Genomic DNA, 20,701 nt, shown 5'->3' with positions numbered 1-20,701 from the left:
ATGATGGACTGCTTATACCCTTATCTTACTTCTGAATAATACTGTGTGAAAGAGATGATGTGTAGATGCTATGTTTATTAGAGCTCCTTCACCACCTCCATTTCCGTCTTGCAGAATATAGAGTGTGAGTTTTTTGCGTAATCATGAGTCTAGAAATTAGAGCTCACTTTTTCGTTAGCAGTGTTATCTTGGTTAAATGTCTTAATTTCTCTGACATTCTTTTCTTCGTGTGTAAAATGAAAATACATGCAGGACTAAGTTCTACAGCTGTCATATATAAAACAATCCATGAAATGTTGCAAACTTGAAATAGCTGGAAAAGTGAAATAAAATAATTTTGATACCTTGGTCCTAGACGCTGCCATGCACCCTCTTAATAGTGTAATACAGTTGGGAAGGGGTTGCCTTTTGAAAATATAGACCCTCTAACAGTCGACACATACAGTGGTACAATGTCATCAGAATGACAGGATTTTTGAAAAAGCTGACTTTCAGAACGTAAAACAAAAACATAAAATAGTTGTTTTTGAAACAGTGCCTTTGGCTTTTTATAGTATTTTCTTCCGCTAAAGTTTAAAAAAAAAATACATGTTATTAATGCTAGACCTATCTCAACTACACATATTTGAACCAAGAAATGAAATGAAGAAATAAAGGGGGCAAAGCTGTATGTCCTATTCCTTACCTGCAATACCTAAATCCTCACAGGGTGATACAAAACCATATGAAACACCAAAGCTCCGACCTGCGGAGGATCCAACAGGAGTCTGATCGATTTGCCTTGTGGGAGGATCGTGGAACGCAAGCACGGGGTCACCTCTTACCATGTTTTATCAATCTGGATGAAGACTGCCTCCCTCCCTATCGTGCTTTTAGTCTAAGGACTGAGGATGAGACCCTCTGCAACTAAAAATTATATAAATACCCGAAGATCTAGTCACAAACTGATCTCCAAGCTTTGAGAAATTGTATGAAATAAACACGAGACTTCCAAAATTTGAAATCTCTTCTAACGTATTTTACGAATTCAAGTACTTCTCAGAGGATTATGTACATTTAAAAGAAGCATTACCTGTCATGAAACCATCTGAAACGTATTCAGGGAACTGAATTAACAGACGAAGCAAACTTACTAAATGCAGAGAAGCCTTTGCCAAATCAACTAATGCGTGCCTGGGCAAGCATCCCAAGAGGGATGAATTAAAAAAAAAAAAACTGTACACAAGCTGAGTAATGGGGGGAAAAGCAAAAAAGAACCTGAATGAGGAGACAGCTGAAACATATCCAGCCGTTTACATTTTTTTTAAAGTGGGGGTGGAGGAGGGTTTCAGTCGCTTTACTTAGAACAAAACCCCTCCCTTCCCCACGATGGTGCGCACCTTGGCAGTGAGGCTGAAGAAGCCTTTGGGCTCGATCATCTTCTCCACCACATTGCACTTGATGCCCGCGGTGCTGTCATACTCGTACACGACGCCGTACTCCAGGTGGACGTTATCCACCGTCAGACTCACATGCTCCTTCTTGCCTTCGATGATGGCCATGGTGCTGAACTTGTCAATCACCTCTGGAACAAAGACAACTTTAATTCAGCAAATTCAGGAAGGGTCTGTTAGTCTCTTCAAGTAATTTGAGTCTCTCTGAATTTTTTTTTTAAAGAGTTCTTTAAACGATGACTCAATCTGATGTGCTAAATGAAGCATCTATTCTTGTTAACATTTCTTTTAAAAAAAGAACATTTAAAAAATACCTGATTGATCCAAATCTTACCACTCTAACATGACTAGTCTGATCTTTGCACATCCATTTTGATCTATGGACCATACATATGCCTATTCATATCAATATAAACATTAAATATACAATTCTGTATTTTTTCATTAAAAGCATGTGTAACTAACTTAAAGTCAGGGTTTTTAACACTGCCTCAAACTTTGGATGAATTTTTCTCAAAGCAGAAAATACACATGAAATCATACTGAAGAAGCAGAAAGGAGATGTGATAATTATTTTTTTCAGCAGAGTGCCTGAATGTTCCCGAACAGCATCTTTTGAAGCTAACTCATTGAGAAAATGTGTCATTGTTCACTGTAACATTTCCATCTGGAATGTCTTCTTATGGGCCAATAATCATCAGTTGGCTAGTGGGAAAAAAAAAATGCCTAAAAATCTCAAGCAAGAAACTGCTGAGGAATCTAACAGTAAATATCAAATAAGCAAAAATAGGATATTAGTTTACTTAAAACAATAAGCCCTAGGATAGCAGAAACAATAAATATAAAATAGGCAAAAACAGAAAAATGGTTTACTTTAAAATAATTAAGTCCCAGAATAGCTAGAAACCAATTTCCAGAGCATCTCATTAACCCACTCTGCCTTTCACTGTGGCACCAATGATGATTAGCAAAAACTAACTATAAATGAGGAATAAAAGCCTCAGGATACGGTCCTGAGATTTGTCCTTATTTAAATAAATAAGGGAGCTGATTCATCATTATGACCTTGCTGCTCCAATGAGGATGAAATATTTCTGACATTGTCCATGATCTGAGGGGCCCCTACCAAGTGGCCTTCCAGGAGAGGAGAGAAAATCACCTTTTCCTAAGTACTCATATGATCAGTGTGCACAGGGAATTCTCCAGCTATGCTGGTTTGGAAGAACCTAATAGTACAATAAAAATGTCCAGAGACATCCACCAATAATATGAGTGGAAAGATACTAAGAAAATGTAAGAGAGGATTCAGGGACCTCTATGAAAAAGTTCTGAAACAACAGTTCAAGGTATTTGTCAAAGGCAAACCTAAGTGTAATTGCTTCAGTCCCTTCACCCTTTGCCACTGACTACAGCAATCCGCTAGTTTGCTTCACTAGAAAACAGAAACCGTATGAGTCCTTAACAAATGGCCTCTCTCTCTCCCTCGTTGTTACACTATTAGCTTGCTTCTTTCATCACTGTCAATGTTAGAATATAGTAAAAGCTACTGGAATCAAGAAAGTACTTTTGAAGGAACTCCAGACCTTCTAAACTAGGGCTGCTCAAATTTTAATGTACATACAGAGAAGGTCTTGTTAAAAGGGGAATTCTGATTCAGTCGATCTGGGGTGGGGCTGAAATTCGGCTTCTCTATCTTGCTCAGGTGACGCTAATGCCACTGGTCTGTGAACCACATTGGAAGGGGAAGGTCTACACAATGTTTACACTCCAACAAGGAAACACACTGTAACCTGGGTTTGAAGCCTCATTCTATCACTTAGTAGCTTGGGCACATCCATTCATCTATACAGGCTTCCATTTCTTCTCCCATAAAATGAGATGATGATAGCTGCACCTTTACGAGATTTTCCTTTTTGATGACTTGAAGGGATAATCCATGTAAAAAATGTAATGAACGTAATAAAGTGCCTAAGAAAGTGTCATAGCTAGTCTATATTAGCTACCAGATTTTATGTCTTAAGATTTGACATGACATCTATTTGAGATAATGACTTAAGACATGGCTTGCACACGTAAAATTTTCAACAGCTGGGGCTAGGCAATGGCACACCAAAAAAGAATATTATGTATAAGCCAATAAGGAGAAAAACGAGGAACCCACCTTCTACTTTACAGTCAAAAGCATCCCCTGCTTCACCTCCAGGGGGTTTGGAGTTAGACTTCTGAAGGTCTTCCTGGGCACTTTCAAGGCTGTTATAAACCCACTGAATGGAATCTTGCTGGAAATGGGGGGAGAAATAAATCTCAGAGATGTTAGTGCTTCCCAAAATGCATTATCCATTTCATAAGCCTGCTTCAGAAGGAGAGCTGAATCTTATTTACTCTTCTAGTTCATTTAAAAATAATAAAATTTGAAAGAGAGAGAAGATCAACATCACAAACTAATAGAAAGTTGACAGCAATGATACTGTTCAACAAACAGACGTTTTTTAGCTTGAAATTGTATCTTCCAAAGATAGGTTTTTAAGTAAGATGTATTTCCCAAACGTCTTCCTTAAATGCCTCAAATATATCTTAAAATGATTTATAAATTACATTTTAAAATAAATAAATGTTAGATGGACAGTTTTTTGAAGAATCAATCATCTATAATTGCACAAATGATTTAAATACTCCCCTAACAGTCACATATATTTTGACATGTTTAATGGGTTTTTTGAATCAAACCAATACGAAAATTGGAAGAACACCTTTCATCTCATTGGGTTTCCAATTGCTGTAACTATCTTTTACTCCCTGCATGTCATAAACCATCCCAAATTTTAATTGAAGTAGCAGTTCCCATTTTATTTAAATAAATGAGAGAGATGAAACGGCTACCAAGTGAAGTTTTCAGGGTGGTATTACTTTAACATTTATACTTTTCCTAGATAAGATTATAAACTGAGTTGCACTATTGAATTGTGCTATAATTTGTATTAGCTATTTTTTTCTCTTGTAGTCACTTCACAATTGTGTTTAATTATTACATTGCTACACATTATTAAAATGCTAGTTAACATTCACTCATTTCAAATTTATCTTGGTAACCTGTTGTGGCCTCCAGGGAGCCACATCCCCTGGAAGCCACACCTTTGTATATAGCTCCTTCCCACACTTGACCCTGGGCTTGATCATGTGACCTGACCTGTCAAAGGGATAGTAGCAAGTATGATGTAGAAAGCTGATCACTTGTAATCTTCTTTCTTGAAATCCAGACACCATGCAGGAAGGAAAAGTTTGCCAAAAACTGGAAAGGGAGGCCATGTGGAGGAACTCTGGAGTGAGAGGCCAACAGAAGGGGAACCCCAGGAACAGTTCCCAGCAGACTGTAGCCACACCAAGGCCCTCACAGGAACTAACACCCAGTCACCCCATAGAATCAAAAGAAATAATTAATCACTGTTTTTCTAAGCCACTAAGTTTTGAGACAGTCTGTTTCGTAACAATGATACCTGATAGAGCATGTTATTTACTTAGTGAATTTTTCTGTCCTTTCATTGCTTTTCTTAATTATTTCACTGATCGACACTCCTCCAAGAAGGAAGGCAAGGAAAATAAAAAGAAGTGAAACTCAAATCAGTGTGGCTACTTATTAAAATTCAGATAGAAGGGGAAAGACTGATCATTTCAGAGGTGTCTTTAAAACTCCATTCAATAGTATAGTTTAAGAAATGTTTATTTACCTACTGTCAACCCAACAAACCTATGCATCTATGCATGCATTCCAATTTGCTCTGCTCATTTGTCCTTATTTGTGAGCAAAATTGATCAGCTATTTTTCTCGTAGGCTCAGTATTTTGCAGGATGTCAGTCCTGGCCTATGAGAAAACAGTCATTCATCTTCCTGGTTTGGACACAAAGTGATATTCTCAAATCCAGAAAATAGTTCACCGTGCACGACAGAAAGAATGCAAAGCCTCTCCTTTAAAATTCCTTTTGCATTCAGTTGATTAATTTGAGATTTTTTTTCTTATAACCCAACAGTCACTTGTATCTCATGAGATAATAAGCTTTGCTTATAAATTAGGATTCTTATTTTATTTTTCTATAGCACTTAAAATTTGGATCAGAGGATAGTGCTTAAAATTTTAAGTGATGGCAAGCAGCTATTGGCATTCTCTTTTAAGAGCTAAATCTAGTTACCTAAATAAATATATCTAAAAATCAATCACAGACCCTATAAAGCCCACAAATTTTTCTTTTTCACAGAGTCTTATAATTAAACGGTACACAATGACCATTACAGAATCTAAGGCAATCACAAGGGTCAAGAAAACAGTTCATAATTTTGGATTTCAACTTGATAAACAGTTTGCTATCTGAAAACTCATATCACGGTGAAAATGAAAATATCCCAGAGCACTTTTTACACTGGTGAGAATGCTGCAGCAGTCAAATGTAGCCATTTAAGCAAAACTGATTGTAGCTAATCACACAGATAGAACAATCATTGGGAGATTGACAATGTCGTGCTTAAATGTGAACCTGGCAGTGGAAACCACAGAGAGCTCTGGTCCCCGGGGCTTTCTGTGCAAGACCGCAGCTTAGTGCTAGGGCAGCGGAGGGGGTTACCTTGGTGGGCCTCCTGTACTTCCTGCAGGCCGTCACGTGGGCAATGACGCTGGCGTGTGTCTCTTTACTGACATTGATTCCATTCACCTTGATGATGCACTGTCCAGGGTGAAGACCGGCTGCCGCGGCCACAGTTCCTTTAAACACGAATGAGATGATGACCAAAAACCAGTTTTAGGAATAAGGTTCACTTTGATCTCATATACATTAAGGAAAGCAATTTAAAAATATAATAAAGATCTAACTAGTATATTCTTGAATTTGGTTCTGATAGCAATGCCCTCTTCAAAAATTCTCTGCTTTTTAACTGACCATTCTAACTATGTTTAATATAATAAAATAGAATACTTTCCCAACCCTCTAAGAATTAATTTGAAGGGATATTGTAAAGTGACCTTTATAATGCTAATCAGTTCTTTACCCTTTCAAATGTCTAATCAATCTAATTTTCTAACTATGCATATATAATGGCAAAATGAGAAAGCCAGAGACATATTCCTTATGTACCTTCCTTCAGTCTATGAAATCTCTAAATATTAAAATAGTATTCACTTTCATTTTTTTAAATGCCAACAATTAAAAGAAATTCTTAAGGGAAAAAATCAATTAACAACTCCTAATGGACCTGATTTGCTAAGAAAAGTAAGAGTTCAAGATACACACAAAGGGTCAGGAACCAGAGAATTTGTGGAGAGCAAAATTAATCAGAGAACATCGACTTTCCATCATTTATTTGCATAGATGCTGTGCCATATCCTAACCAGTGAGTTAAGATTTTCAGAACCTTCCAATCATTACTGTTTGGCATTCTGAGCAAATCAACACTTACAAAGGACCATTGCTAAATACAATGAATATAATTAATACCAATGATTGTAAAACTTATCGTAAGTATGTTAGACGAGCCTTCCTTTGTAAGCAATTTCCCCCACGAAGGAATTATTGAACATCTTAAAGAACATAACTTACATTCAAGAAGACAGTATATATTTTCTCCTCACTAAAATTCAATCTTAGAAATATTAAGTGGTTTTTCTGGATTAAACTGAGTATTGAGGGAGAGAGGGACAATCTCACCAGAAAGAACAGCCTGAAAAAAGTCAATGAGTCAAGAAATAACCCGGACATCTGGGAACACGTGAGCAGTCGGTGTGCACTTAGAATGGAAGTGGGTGAGAGAGAGACTGGGAGCAGAGCGGAGGCAGGTGGTGAAGTCCTCGTGTGCTTTGTGTGAAGTCCTCAAAGTGTGAACCTTGCTATACATACAAGAGGAAAAATGTTTAAGAATTTTAAGCAGAGCAGGGAGGGTATAGCTCAGTTGTAGAGTGTATGCTCAGCATGCACGAGGTCCTGGGTTCAATCCCCAGTACCTCCATTTGAAAATAAGTAAGTTAATAAACATAATCCCCCCCCCCAACAAAAAAAAAACAAAAAAATTTAAGAAAAAAGAATTTTAAGCAGAGAAGTGACATGATCCCCCAAAACAGAGGATGGACCATTTGACTTTATGTCAAAAATAAAAATCACAGCAAGAATCTACTGCAAATTCCCAAGCTAGAACCAAGGTAGCATTAGTTCTAAAGGGGAGAATGAGATCAAATAACTGATGTTTGATGACAGAGGTGATGGAAAGGCTAGAGTAACCAGGTCACTCCTGTGCCTTTGGACTCAGCAGCTGAGTAGATACAGTCATTTAAATAAAGAGAGAATATAAAAGCTAAAGCAGCTTCAGAGAATAGATGAAAAGTTCAACTGTCGATAATACTGGGCTTTAAGGTGCCACAGGAGCATTTAGGTGGAGATGCCAAATAAACAATTAGATCTAAACTGCAGACCTCAAGAAAGGGATCTGGGCTGGAGGAAGAGATTTAGAAATCCCCAGCAAAGAAGATCAACACAGCTGTTTACGGAGAGCAAGAAAGCACAGAAGAGAAGGGAGTGCCAACAGTGAGGGGTCCACAGACGACGGGCTGGCAGAGCAGGGTCAGGAGACAAATCTGAAAGGCATCATCTCAGAAATCAAGATAGGAACATTATGGGCAAATGGGAGTAGTCAGTTTAAACAAATGCGACAGAAAAATCAGTTAAGACAAGGACCCTCAGTGTCCATCGAATTTCCAGTTAAGTCCATAATTACTCCAGCAGACATGGGTAGGAGGTGGGAGGAGATGTCTACAGCACTGGGCTAAAATTCAAACAGGAAGTGAGGAAGGGCCAGCAAAAACATAAACCAGCACTTCAGGAAGTTTGGCCATGACAAAAATACAAGTGATGAGAGCATTATTCCAGAGCCGAGGATCTCAGTCTCTGACGTGCATACAAATCTCCTGGGTGCCTTGGTAAAGTGCAGATTCTGACTCAGAATGTCCTGGACAGGGCCTGAGAGTCTGCATTTTTAACCAGCTCCCAGATGATGCCAACGCCGTGGGTCTGCGGACCACACTTTGAGCAGCAAGGGTCTGGAGGGGAAAGCAAGGAAGTGGGAAAGCTTTGTGTTTGCTGTTCTTTTTAAGACCATTTTGTTTCTTGCTTTATTTTAATGAGAAACAACTGAGCATGTTTACAGCCTGTAGCATAGTAATCCAGTGAAGAGAAAGGTTGAAAATTCCGGAAGGGGGATACCTGACGGTGTAATACTCCAGAGGCGGTATCTGAAGGGATGGGCTCAGACTATTTCTCAGATATTAACCTTGAACTCCAGAGAGGAAAAAGGAAGACCTCTTCCTCTAGAGTAGGAGAAAAATTTGTGATGGTGAAAAAGCCAACAACGTGTGTGCACACAAAAGGTGTGGGAGTTGGAGGGCTCCACACCGGGAGCCTGACCACGTCTGTGAGAAGAGAGAGAAAGTCATTTTGGGAGGTAATAATGAGAGAAAAAGGGGGAGCTGATCAGACCCATGAAAAGATTACCTAGTAGTAAGTTGTATGGGTTCAGTGAAAGACAAGACCGGGAATTGGAGCGTCATGGGTCCCTGATAAGTTTTCTTTTGTGGTTGCTCAGGAGAAAGAGCAAAGACAGGTTTATCCAAGGCTGAAATGAAGTGGCCTGGACGCACCTGAGAGGCAGGGATGAGAAGACCCCAGATGCACACCTCAGGGGTACAGATGAGTGGACCTTGATGATGCTGAGAAGAGAGTGACCCACCGTGGGGATAAAGCTGGCTAAGAAAGGAAGTAGAGTTCTGAGGGGTGTGATTGACCAGGAGGAAAAGAGAAGGATCCAAAGAATGATGGTTCCAACTGGATTTTAAAACAACCTGAGAATGCCAAAGAGATAAGAGACCAAAAAGAGAGACTGGGTCAGAAACTGGCATGTTGGAACTGCAGATTCCACAGCTGAAATCCCAGTTATGGACACACTGCAGTGTGTGACCAGGAGAAAGGGCTGAAGGAGAAAGATGGGTAAGAAGTTTCTTTTTCTCTTGGCAAAATTACAATGCAAAAGGAAGCCACAGACTAGTATCTTCCTTAATATACACCCAAAAAGAAAAGCATGGAAGTGTTTCTTTCTCTTACTCTTCAGACTCAAAAAAGCATAGTAACCAGCCCTGGCCTTACCCCGTCACTAAGTCTCAAAAATAGAACCCCGATCTTTAAATGATCCTGCAAGGGGGCATGAGGTACAATCTGATTCACACAGGTTTCCAGTTATTTCATGGCCCTAATAATGTGACTTGCTCCTTTTTGCTTTAGTGAAAAGGAACAAGATTTTCGATGTGTCGAATACCCTAACTCTGTATGAACTGTATCCCATTTCAGTTTTATCATTTTAATGAGTGATTGGAAACATTTTAAATGTCTATTCATCTATATAATATTCATCTATAAAAATATGAGTGAAAAGACAAGTTTTTGAAATAAGATTCATTTTTATCATATATCCACTTAATGAACGCAATTTTACAACCTAGCTAGTATGTTCTCAATTTGATTCTGACAGCAATGCCCTCTCAAAATCTTCCAGTCTAATGTTGGGGTGATCATATTATGATGCTTTATATTTCACAAATCTTAGTAATGAAAAGCATGTATGTCTCTTGTTAAGATAAATGCATGGCCTCTTTTGCTCACAGTGATATTTCTTGCTACAGCAGCAATTTATTTACTATGGTTAGCAATGCGGAACGAGCAGTTACTCCCTTAAATCATCCTAGTGTTAGCATAAAATTTAAAAATACATACGTTAGCAAGAGATGTCAATAGCTGATTTGCCTCTCAAACAAAAAGAGAATAAAATACAAACATACGTTTTTAGTCACCTAAATTACTTGATTTAAAATGCATTTGATGGTTTATAAAGTGCATGGTTTATGAGAATCCTTGAAGTAATCACATAGCAACAGGCTTTATATAAAGCACACAGATTATTCCTAAACGTGAAAACTCACATCTTTGAATTACTGACAAAAATATAGTAACTTGCCATCAGAGAAAAAAGAGACAACCTTAAAATCATTATACCTTTGGACTAAACTGAAGCATGCAGAAGAGTGAGACTGGGAAACACTATTCTCTTATGAATTTTTAACAATGATAAATATGTCTTACAATTTTGAAGAATTTTTGAAAAAATACTGTTTTAGGAATGTACTACCATTGAGCTAACGTGGTAAAAACATGAGGGAGAAAATTCAGAGCAACATGACTGTGCACGGTTTAAACACACTCTTGTTCAGCAAGGAGTATGCAAACATGCTGGCAAGCTGGTTTCCACACAGGATGAACTTCTCACCTCTTCCTACTGCGTGCACCACCGACGGGCCATATCCTCGGATCTGGAATCCAAGTCCCTCAGCGGAATCTGGGATTTTCACCGTCCTGAAATCAATCAAAAAATAAGGAAGATGGCTTTAAAATGCCACACCTGGTTAAAACAATATTTTTTGTTATAAACAACAGCTCGACATCAACACAGTTTAAGAATATGATTCACTTCAGTGTTTATTCAGTGGACTTTTAAAAGAATAGCACATCAAAAGCTAAACCTGAATAAGGAAAGCAATATTTTTAATGGATCCACATGCAAAAGAAGATGAAGGCCTGGAGACATTGAGTTTAGGCGTCACGGCAAACCAGGGAGGGATGTCCCACTGGTGGTAACAAACGAGCTACTCCGTGGAAAGAAGGCGGAAATCAGATAGCAACCATGAAAAGCAGAGAACGTGAGATAAGACGGAACATCATAACAGTAAAAGTGGGTTTAATAAATTGCCGTAGAGAGCAAAGACAAATGAACACAACGCAATAAATGTTGACAGCTAGCCCTCAGTGCCCAAGAAACAAAAGTGTTTTCTGAAAGACGAATTAATCATGAAATAAAAGTTGGCAGCACTTCAAGGGCACGTTATATGGGGCCCGGAGTTAGGTACAGCAGCACTGATTTGCAGCTTCTGAAAGAGCTGTGGGGTCAGTTTGAGCAACACTGAGCCTAGAAAATTGGAGAAAGACATACATTTATGCCTGAAGGCACAGGCTGGCCCTGCAATTTAACATATAACCCAGGCAGGTATTACAGCGTTCCGTGACAGAAATGCAGGCTGTCCCAGGGAACCCTGAAAATGTTATTATAAATTAGGTTATGCACTGTGACGTGACCTGGGTGTTGGTGGAACAGAGGTCACAGAACGGGACTATCCTTTATTCTTAATCAAATACTCTGGGGTATAAGGTTGTATCCACTTCCTTTGAACAGCACCTTGTTACCAGCGTCTGTCAAAGGGACACTGGAAAACGGACAACTGATTAAGGGAAAGAGAAGGGAATAAATACATCTTCTGATCATGAAACAAAAAAACAGAGGGAGCTCCTGCTTCTCTAGGTTAGGAATGACAGTTCAGTTTTGCTGAAATAACTTGGAGCTTTCAGGCCACGGTGAATTACTCCTGCTTTCGGACTGTGAGGAATTCACAGTGGTCTCTCTTTCTGAGCAAGGTCATATCCTTATATTGCAATGCAAGATTGACCTTACTCTAATCTTCAAGAAGATTCTTATATTTTTTTCTTAACAAAATGCATACAGATGCATTTTCTTCAGAAAACAACCTCTGGAAAACATGTTTTCCTGCTGGGACCACTATATGGTCTGTTAAAAGAAGAATTCAGTTTGTACAAGAGGAACGCTCATTTCCTGTAGAAAATAAGTGTATTAAATTATCTGCCGCAGAGCCTTTTGAAAAGTTCCTTGATGTTACCAAGCGTAAAATACAGCTAGGTTCAAAAGAAAAATTCTGAAAATAAAAAGGAAAAAACTGAGTGCTCCATCCTCAAAACACTTTTAAAATACAATGTAAAATATGTTCTTGATGTTATAAAGAAACAGTGAAAAACATGAAATGAGAGAGGCAAGATGCATCACAGACACCATCACTGGAGTGCACGCTACGGGCTGAACACGTGACGAGGTTCTCTACAAACCTAAATTTATTCAACGTTCTTAGCACCTCCGTGACGTAAGCACTCGTATCATTCCCATTTTTTTTTCATGGATGAGGATGTTAAAGCAACACAATGAGCAAGCAAGTGGTAGAAGACAGGCTTGAGCCTGGCCCAGAAATAGCAGGTTCCAGACACTGTGCAGCAAACCGAGGGAAGAGTCGGGAGACCCAGGTTCCAACCCGGCTCACCTAGCGACTAATCCTAGGACTAAGGATCTGCCCCTTTCTATTCAGTTTTCGAGTTAATGACGTCAGAGTCCTGTAACTGTTGAGATGTCTACGAGCAGCGAACCAGTATTTGCAGGGTTACATCAGGGGGCAGGGGGCCACAAGGAAGGCCCTGATGTTTGCTAGTGATCGCTCTGAACTGACTGCTGATGAATACTGCTGCCTGCTTCCTTTCCAGTCTGTCCTTCCCCTTTTTAACGCCCTCAGATTAGTCCAGAGGTAGGTGACGAGGTTAGCCTCATCCTAGACAGGGCTGGATGAAGGGGGAGCAACAGACCATAATCAGGGCTAGAGAGAAGACATCATTATGGTCATTCGCTGCCCTGTATCTCTGAGTCTTCCTAAATCAGTAACTTCAGTGAGTTGTGCTCACTCCTTCAGACCCCTTGGTAAGCCGCTGGTGGGAGCCGCAGACTCCAGCCCGCTACACTGCACTTCAACTCTTTACGATAAATGGTGGGCCCAGCTGTTGCTGAAAATATATATTAAGTCAGGGAAGAATACTATACTATATATACTTAGAATATTTTCATATGTAATTAAAATAAACCTTTTTGGTTTTGAAGTGGGAGCCTTCATTTACCTTAAAATTAATGAAGTTGCTTATTACTTATGGATAAATCATATAATTAAACTTTAAATAGCAATATCGATACAATCACTATACATTAAGACATTATGCTAAGCACTTTCTATGCATTCTCTCGACTAATTAATTGGTTCAACAAACCATGGAAATCTGATAAGGGAACACTAGACTATCAATGATTTTCCGAGGAAAAGCCAATGTTTTCCAAGTATATCCATATTCAAAAAACAAAAACACCCAGATCATTAATCATGTCCCCACTTTATAAATATGTGACTGTGTGTATGTGTTTCAGTACTTAGAAAGACCAATTAACACTGAATTTCAAAAAAAAAATAACAAGGGTTATTTATGGATAATAGGATTATATGAAAAGATGTCTTCCTTTAGAAAAACCTGTACTGTCTAATAAATTTCCTGTAATAAACACAAGGTTGCTTCTTTCTCATCATAGGTAAATAGACAGATTTTTTTTAAAGAGTGGACACATTACACGGTCCACAAAGGCACGGAAGTGTCTTTCACCCACTCCTGACCCCATCTCCCATGAGTATTTCATTATAAATAGTATCTGATCAACTCATCGCCCCTAAAATTCTTGGAGCTGAATGTGGAAGAATCAGTTTTTATTACGAAGTGTTCTATTAGTTTTCTTCACTCAGAATCAGATTCAACCCAATCCAGACCAGAAAAATATGAGTAGCAAAAGGAAAAGATGATTTCTGCTGGAACTACCTGATTCACGTAGCAAGCACATTCCCATCGTAAGCAGTGTAGTTTTTTCCCCATCATCTAAAGACCAGTCCCAGTGACACTGTTGGGGTTTAACTGTGCCAAGCAACGGGATGCTTAATTCCAGACATTTACTTTGTTAACTGTTGTATTTTATTCACATCTGTATAATTTTTTTTAAACCCCACATAAATCATACAACTTACTCCCTTGGCTTTGTGCTCACGAGAACTCGTAAAGGTTTTCTGCTGTTTAAGCATGATTTCAGGAAGCAATCCACTTCATTGAAGGGTCTCATAAAAACTAGGTCACCATTAATAGCAAAAATCTTTTTCCCAACTTCCATGCCAGCCATCTAAGAGGGAAACAGCAAAAAAAAAAAAAAAAAATCAAATTATATTTTAATAAGAAATCTATTTTTTTTACAGAATCAAAATTTGAAAAGGTCTAGAACTTATAGATTTTGACATTTTAATACATCTGCAGTGTTCTTATACAACGTCACAATACAGAACTGTGGAAGAGATAACTCAGCAATTCTCTTTGACCTAGTTTTGCATTTGATCACCCATCTTGACTGAAACTCTCTGCCCTCCCTCCCTCCATGACTTAACACGGACTTAACATGTCTCCTCCTGTGACCCCTTTTCCTGTTGTATTTTATAGTTCTTATTTCACCCTTTTAACTACAGTCAAATCCAGGGTTAATTATTTTTACTCTATTTTCCATTTCTATCCAATTAACTCAGAGAGTTTCAACCTCTACATAGCCACTGATGACAACCAAATATGCATCGCTAACTAGCCTCACACAGCATAGATGTCTCCAGGGCAGGAGAGAGTAATGGCCTGGAATGCAAGGACAAGAGCCCTAACAGGCAGACCACAAGATGCTAAGGAAGACATTATCTCTCCATGTCAACCAGGCCAGTCTTCTTAACCAACCCCGCTGCCTATAAACTATATGCTGCTTTGGTTACCAGCTAAATATAAAAACCTGGGAGAGGGTATTTTATTGGTGACAGAGTCAGATGAAGCTGGGTTCTAGGAACATCCTTTGAAAAATGGCTGGGGAAAACATTTCCTCAACATAGAAAATTACTAAAAATTTCCACGAACAGAGTATGAGCTGACGAGTTATTTTGTTTGAAATCAACGTGCTGGACATAAATCGTTGTGTTGCATGAGACTGTGTTTTTGGTAAAAGACAGAGACCCTGGGCATTAGCAGATAGGAAGGGTGACAGTTTGCTACTAACTTTAAATAGATTCAAAGTTAAAAGCCATGCTTCCTTCATTCTCACATTCCTTATTAAGGATTAAGCATTTGACAGGGATGGTAGGCAGAGAGAGGAATACTTTTAATCTGATATATTTGGGATATAACATTGGAAGGTAGGTTCCATGAGGGCAGGGAATCTTGCCTATTTTGTTTACTGCCGTATTCCCAGAGCTTGGAACACTGCCAATCACATAACAGATACTAAATAAATACTTGCATTCATTTGAATGAATGAATGATGATCAGGAGATTCCTCCATTTAAAAGGCTAGTGAGGTAAGAGAACACCAATCAGCATTAACCCAATGAGAAAATAAATCAAAGCATGTGCTTTACCGATGGAAACTGTACTTATATAAGACAATCAAAAGAGATAAGAAAACGAGGGGTAGGGTTCAGTGGCAGAGCACACACTTAGTATGCACAACGTCCTGGGTTCAATCCCCAGTACCTCTATCAAAAAATAAATCAATAAATAAACCTAATTACCTCTCTTCTCCCCTCCCCCCCCCCAAAATTGATAGGAAAACAGAAGACACAGCTCTGGATGTGATGGAAGAACCACCTGACACACATAACACAGCCCCACTTGCTGTGGTCTCCACAGGGCTGCAGGCTAGAATGTGTGAACAGGGAAGTCCCAGGAACATGGAATAAGCCACGTGGACTCCTAGGAGGTCAACAAGTCCAGAGCTTAGTCTCTACAACATGTCCCTTCAACGATCACTACAGACGCAGACACCCTCCGTCACAAATCTCAGCAGCATTTAAAAGAATCCCAGAATAAGACTATTCAAACATTATTTTCAATAAAGATATTTAAAGGCTGATTTCAATTTGTTTAAAACGTTTATACTTGTATCTCATGGACAACATACTTAAATAAAGATGCTAGTTTACATTACCTCAGCATTAGATCCCTTTTCTACCAACTTTATTATTGGAACTTTGTTTTTGTCTTCTAACCCAAAACCATAGCTGCCTTCATTGGATTTAATCTGAAATGCAAAATATTAAAATTAGTAATAAAGCAACTATGAAAAAAGTTACAAATCTAACAGAATGAAATGACACATTGCATCACCATCGAACATGTTTATGTGATCTCCCGTTAATGTCCAATCAAGAAGAAAACTTGTACCACATAGTGATAAACTTACCAATAATGACTTAGCTATAACATTTTCCACAACTTTTAAATCATGTTTCATAAGTCTGTGCTTCATATTTGATCCTTCCATTTCCTCATCCGCAAAAAAACGGAAAAGTAGGGGTTCGTCTTTGAATTCGCTTTTTTCAACAACTATGGAAACAGAGAGAGATTCAAACTGTTTCAATTAATCCAAAAGTCAAACTCATTTTCCAAACTGACAGACCTTCAGTAAAGTAACACCTGTCCTATTCCTCAAATTTATACTCCTTGAACAAGTTACATTCACAAACATCCCAAAGGTATTTTTCTATTTCTTTCAAGCCAATGTTTCCTTTAAATTACTGTTACATAAAGGATTTCAAATTTTTAAGGTAAGTAGTATTTTTGTCATTGTTAACTTCTTTCTACTTAACTGAGTCTGTCACTTTCCAGATTAAAATTCAACTTTAAGGAAAAGATTATACTGAGTCAAAAAATGTATGCAGTTCAAAACACAGAAACCTGCAGTGTTCTGAATTTAAAGTAAACATTTTAAACAAAAACACACAAACATTTATGTTCTTAATATCCTGCACAATTATGGGAAAATTCAAATGGGTTAAGAGCTGCCCTTATGTGTGTGAGCAATTTCCACTGTGGTCAATTTTGTTCTAACACTTCAAACCAAAAATATGTCTTCTGAATGAAATGTGACTTTAGTTTCCACTAATTCCTGGTTCTTCTCTGTTTAAGAACTGTATTCTCAAATAAATTTATTTCTGCAAAGATCAGTTGTTTCCCTTTTATCTGAGCATTAATATTTTCCCTCAAAGTCCCTAAGATCCCTGGCACTCTCTAACGAGATAAGGTGTACTTTTCATTAGCCTTTTTAAAAATAAGGCTAAATACTGATAAAATCTGTATTCAGTGAGATCCTGACAGCTGTTAAAATATTTTAAGAGAAAATTTTCTCTATTTCTATTTATCTGACCTTACACCTTGAAGCATACTTGTTGGCACAGATTGATTCACCGAATCAGGGATCTAAGTGGTCCCATGGCACAGCAGAACATTAGGCTTTATCATGAGACAGACCTGAGTCTAAATTCCAGGTCTGGGACTGATTCTGGGTGTAACACTGGGAAGCACTGAACTTCAGTTTCCTCACCTATAAAATGGGGCAATAAAACCTTGATAATGTTGCACAAAACTAAAATGAAGTAATAAATGTAAATAACTTGGAGAATATAGTAGGCAACCAAAAATGACAGCTCTTTTGTTTCATTATTTTCATAGAGTTCCAAATAATTGTTTTTGACCAGATGTATGTGTGGATTGATCTTTGAATGGAAGACTGGAGGGCAACGTGAGTGAACAAATGAAAGTACCAACCACAAGTGAAACAGTAACACAAGTTGTAGCTGACCATAGAAACGAGAATATAACCGAGGCCGAGTTAGGTCTTGCCTATATGACCCAAACAGTTTCCCAAAACCCACATGGTGCTTCTGCTACTGCTGTTTTCCCCACCGAACAGCATGTCTAAAACCAGGAAGAGAGGACATGAGCTAAACTGGCTGTGTTTTATTCACGGGGGCTTTCATAGGGAAAATCTTTATTGTGACTCAATCTTTTCAAATAATATTTAGATAAAACTACCACTTGTTGGTGCTTTAATGTAAAGAGAAAAATAATCAAAACCATTGAAGATTTTCAGCTTGGTATTACAGTGTTAATTCCGTATAATGATGCAATTTCTTCCATTCCATGATTGGCTCTTCAAAGACTGACATTTCTGAATCACAGCTCCTACAGTCCTCCAGAGATACTGGAACGCAATGGATTTCCCAAAGGAATATATGATAACCAAAGATGCTCTCAAAATCGTGCTTTTTGCTGTACTTCTTTCCCCCCCAAAAAAGTAACTTTCTGAATGTAACTGACAAATAGGTGTATGAGCTATCAAATATATGCATAAGCTAATATATATTGAGAATGAAAAAAGATTGTTTGGGTTTATGGAATCTATAAGATGGTATATATAAATAGAGAGGGAAAATTAAGTTTCATTACTTTATAAATTTAAGGGAAATGAAGTCTCCAAACAAGAAAGAACATCAATCTTAAATTAGTGGCCAAAAAGAAACAGATGTTTTTCCCCACAAATTTATAATTTTGTTCTCTGAGATAATTTTTAAAGCATTTTTCTACAAATAACTAAATATTCAACCATTTATGCTCTCATTTAATCATTTTAATATATACTGGCATTCCAAAAAACCATGAGTCTGATCTAAAATAGTTTCAAAGAGACATATGAGTTATTTTTTTTTTTAAAAAAAACTTCTAGTTCAAGACCTCACTGTTCTGGAGTCAATCTGGAAATATGGAAGAGAAGTCTTGGCAGCTGGTAGATAACACCTATGGCACCAAGAGTGAAACTGAAGGTACATGTGGTGACCCAACATGGACGGACACACGGCAAGACCCAGACAGTCTTGCTGGTTCGGCTCTAAATGACTTCACTGGAACACTGAGAAATTCCCAGTGTGTCCTAACAAAACAAAAAACAGTGGAACACATCTGTAAGCTTCCAGAATAAAAATCCCTACCATGGTGCATAAATCCATTGTCACAGAGTCCGATGCCAAATATCATTGCCTCTTCTCTGGTGCGGCAGTCCCCCTGCGAACCACAAAAGCACGGTATAAGTTAATAGGCAACCAGAGGTTCTGCCTGTGACGTTCCCAGCCCTGTGCTGACATGGCCGTGCATCTGTCAGGGTGTACGCTGCTCTCATAAGCCCACGATGCATCTCATTTTTATAAAACATTAACTTGATTTTGAAAATATCTTCTTTTGACATTAAATTTTAAAAAAGATTTAATACTTGTGGAAAAACCAGGCTTTATTAAACATGAAAATATATAAGTAACTGAAGTTTATCACTGCCACAAGTGATCCTTTTCTCTTATTTCCATCTTATATCCCAATTATGAAAGAAAATACCCTATATATGAAAACTTGCCAATGGAAGATTGCTAAGCAAAAGTCATTCTGCACAGTCTCTGTTATCCCTTCCCTCCCACCAAATGGCCTTGCTCTGTTACCCCCTAAGAAACTAATCTAGGGTGACTCCTAAGACCCTAAGAGCATGCTGTTAGCCTGAGCCAGCAAATGCAAGCTTCTCTTTTACTACCTTGCCAAAAAAAACTAATAATCAGCTCATATGCTGACCAGAAGGCCTGATGCAACCTTATGATTTTTATTTAGAAAACACCTATTTTATTTATTTAAGTATGGCTTCATATACAGTCTGCCCTCCCACTGTATGTGTGTATGTGTGCATTTGTGTGTATGTGTCTACATCACCTTACAGTTGTACATTTGGCAGTTTAAGTGCTTTCTCACATATTAGCTCATTTTTCCTAGTCCTGTCTTTTAGCTCTTAGGTGCAGCACTCTGCCAAATCCATCCTCTCTTCGCTCTGGCTTCTCCTTCATGTCTGTGTTAACACCCTAATCTCGTGTTTCTTCATCTCACTTCTAAATTGCCGTAATTTATTTCCTGTTCTTTCTTCAACATATGCTGTTACAGAATTAAACTTTCTTACACAGGAATTTCATGTTCCAAAACTTTAAACTGACTCTCTTTCTTTTATAATCATAAAAGACCCCAGATTTTGGTTGGGCTTTGCAGGCCTCTGGTACCCTGGCTTCATTCTACCTTTCCAGCTCCATTTTCCAAACACCTTCACCATCGCTCCAGTCAAGTTGGCCCCCTAGTGTTGCCTGAACTTATAATAGGGAAGAACAAATCTGACTCCATATGCATCTGTTTCTTTTACTTCAACCTTTGTGTTCTATTGCTTTGGCTACAAGTTAAGAATGTTGCCTAAAGCCTGAAATGTATAAGAGACCATTCTCAAGGCTCTGACCTTTAAAGGTGTAACACTTTTCCATTCATATAGAGATTTTAAAAACTGCAGAACAGAGAATAACATTTGTTTTACTGGAGGTTTACAGGAGCATCATGACCTGACCTATGTGGAGAGATGCAAGAATGAAGGATTCCAACACGAAGAAGTTTGCAACAACCAAAAAACCTCCTCCCCTCTTAGTATAAAAGAAGCCTGAATTCTGACTTGGGTAAGATGGTTTTTTGGAACACTAGTCCACCATCTTCTTGGTCTGCTGGCTTTCCAAAAAAAGCTGATATTCCTCGCCCCGACAACTCGTCTCTTGATTTATTGGCCTGTC

General features: G+C 38.3%; 1 protein-coding gene across 2 annotated transcripts in view; it reads right to left on the bottom strand.

The window, feature by feature from the left end:
- Positions 1-20,701, bottom strand: part of PREX2 (phosphatidylinositol-3,4,5-trisphosphate dependent Rac exchange factor 2) — a 232,818-nt gene that overhangs the window by 99,707 nt on the left and 112,410 nt on the right. For both annotated transcript variants that reach the window (XM_031441512.2, XM_064480858.1), the window contains exons 15-22: positions 19,055-19,127; positions 16,471-16,613; positions 16,216-16,308; positions 14,237-14,385; positions 10,780-10,865; positions 6,048-6,184; positions 3,595-3,712; positions 1,380-1,564 (exon numbers count right to left, since the gene is read on the bottom strand). In XM_031441512.2, coding sequence (XP_031297372.2) covers positions 1,380-1,564; positions 3,595-3,712; positions 6,048-6,184; positions 10,780-10,865; positions 14,237-14,385; positions 16,216-16,308; positions 16,471-16,613; positions 19,055-19,127 — 984 coding nt within the window. The remainder of the gene's footprint in view (positions 1-1,379; positions 1,565-3,594; positions 3,713-6,047; positions 6,185-10,779; positions 10,866-14,236; positions 14,386-16,215; positions 16,309-16,470; positions 16,614-19,054; positions 19,128-20,701) is intronic.

Source organism: Camelus dromedarius, chromosome 30 (genome assembly GCF_036321535.1).
Source record: "Camelus dromedarius isolate mCamDro1 chromosome 30, mCamDro1.pat, whole genome shotgun sequence".
In the NCBI taxonomy this organism is placed as follows: Eukaryota; Metazoa; Chordata; class Mammalia; order Artiodactyla; family Camelidae; genus Camelus; species Camelus dromedarius.
The sequence above is the reverse complement of the archived record's forward strand: the minus strand, read 5'-3'. Positions and strand labels throughout refer to the sequence as shown.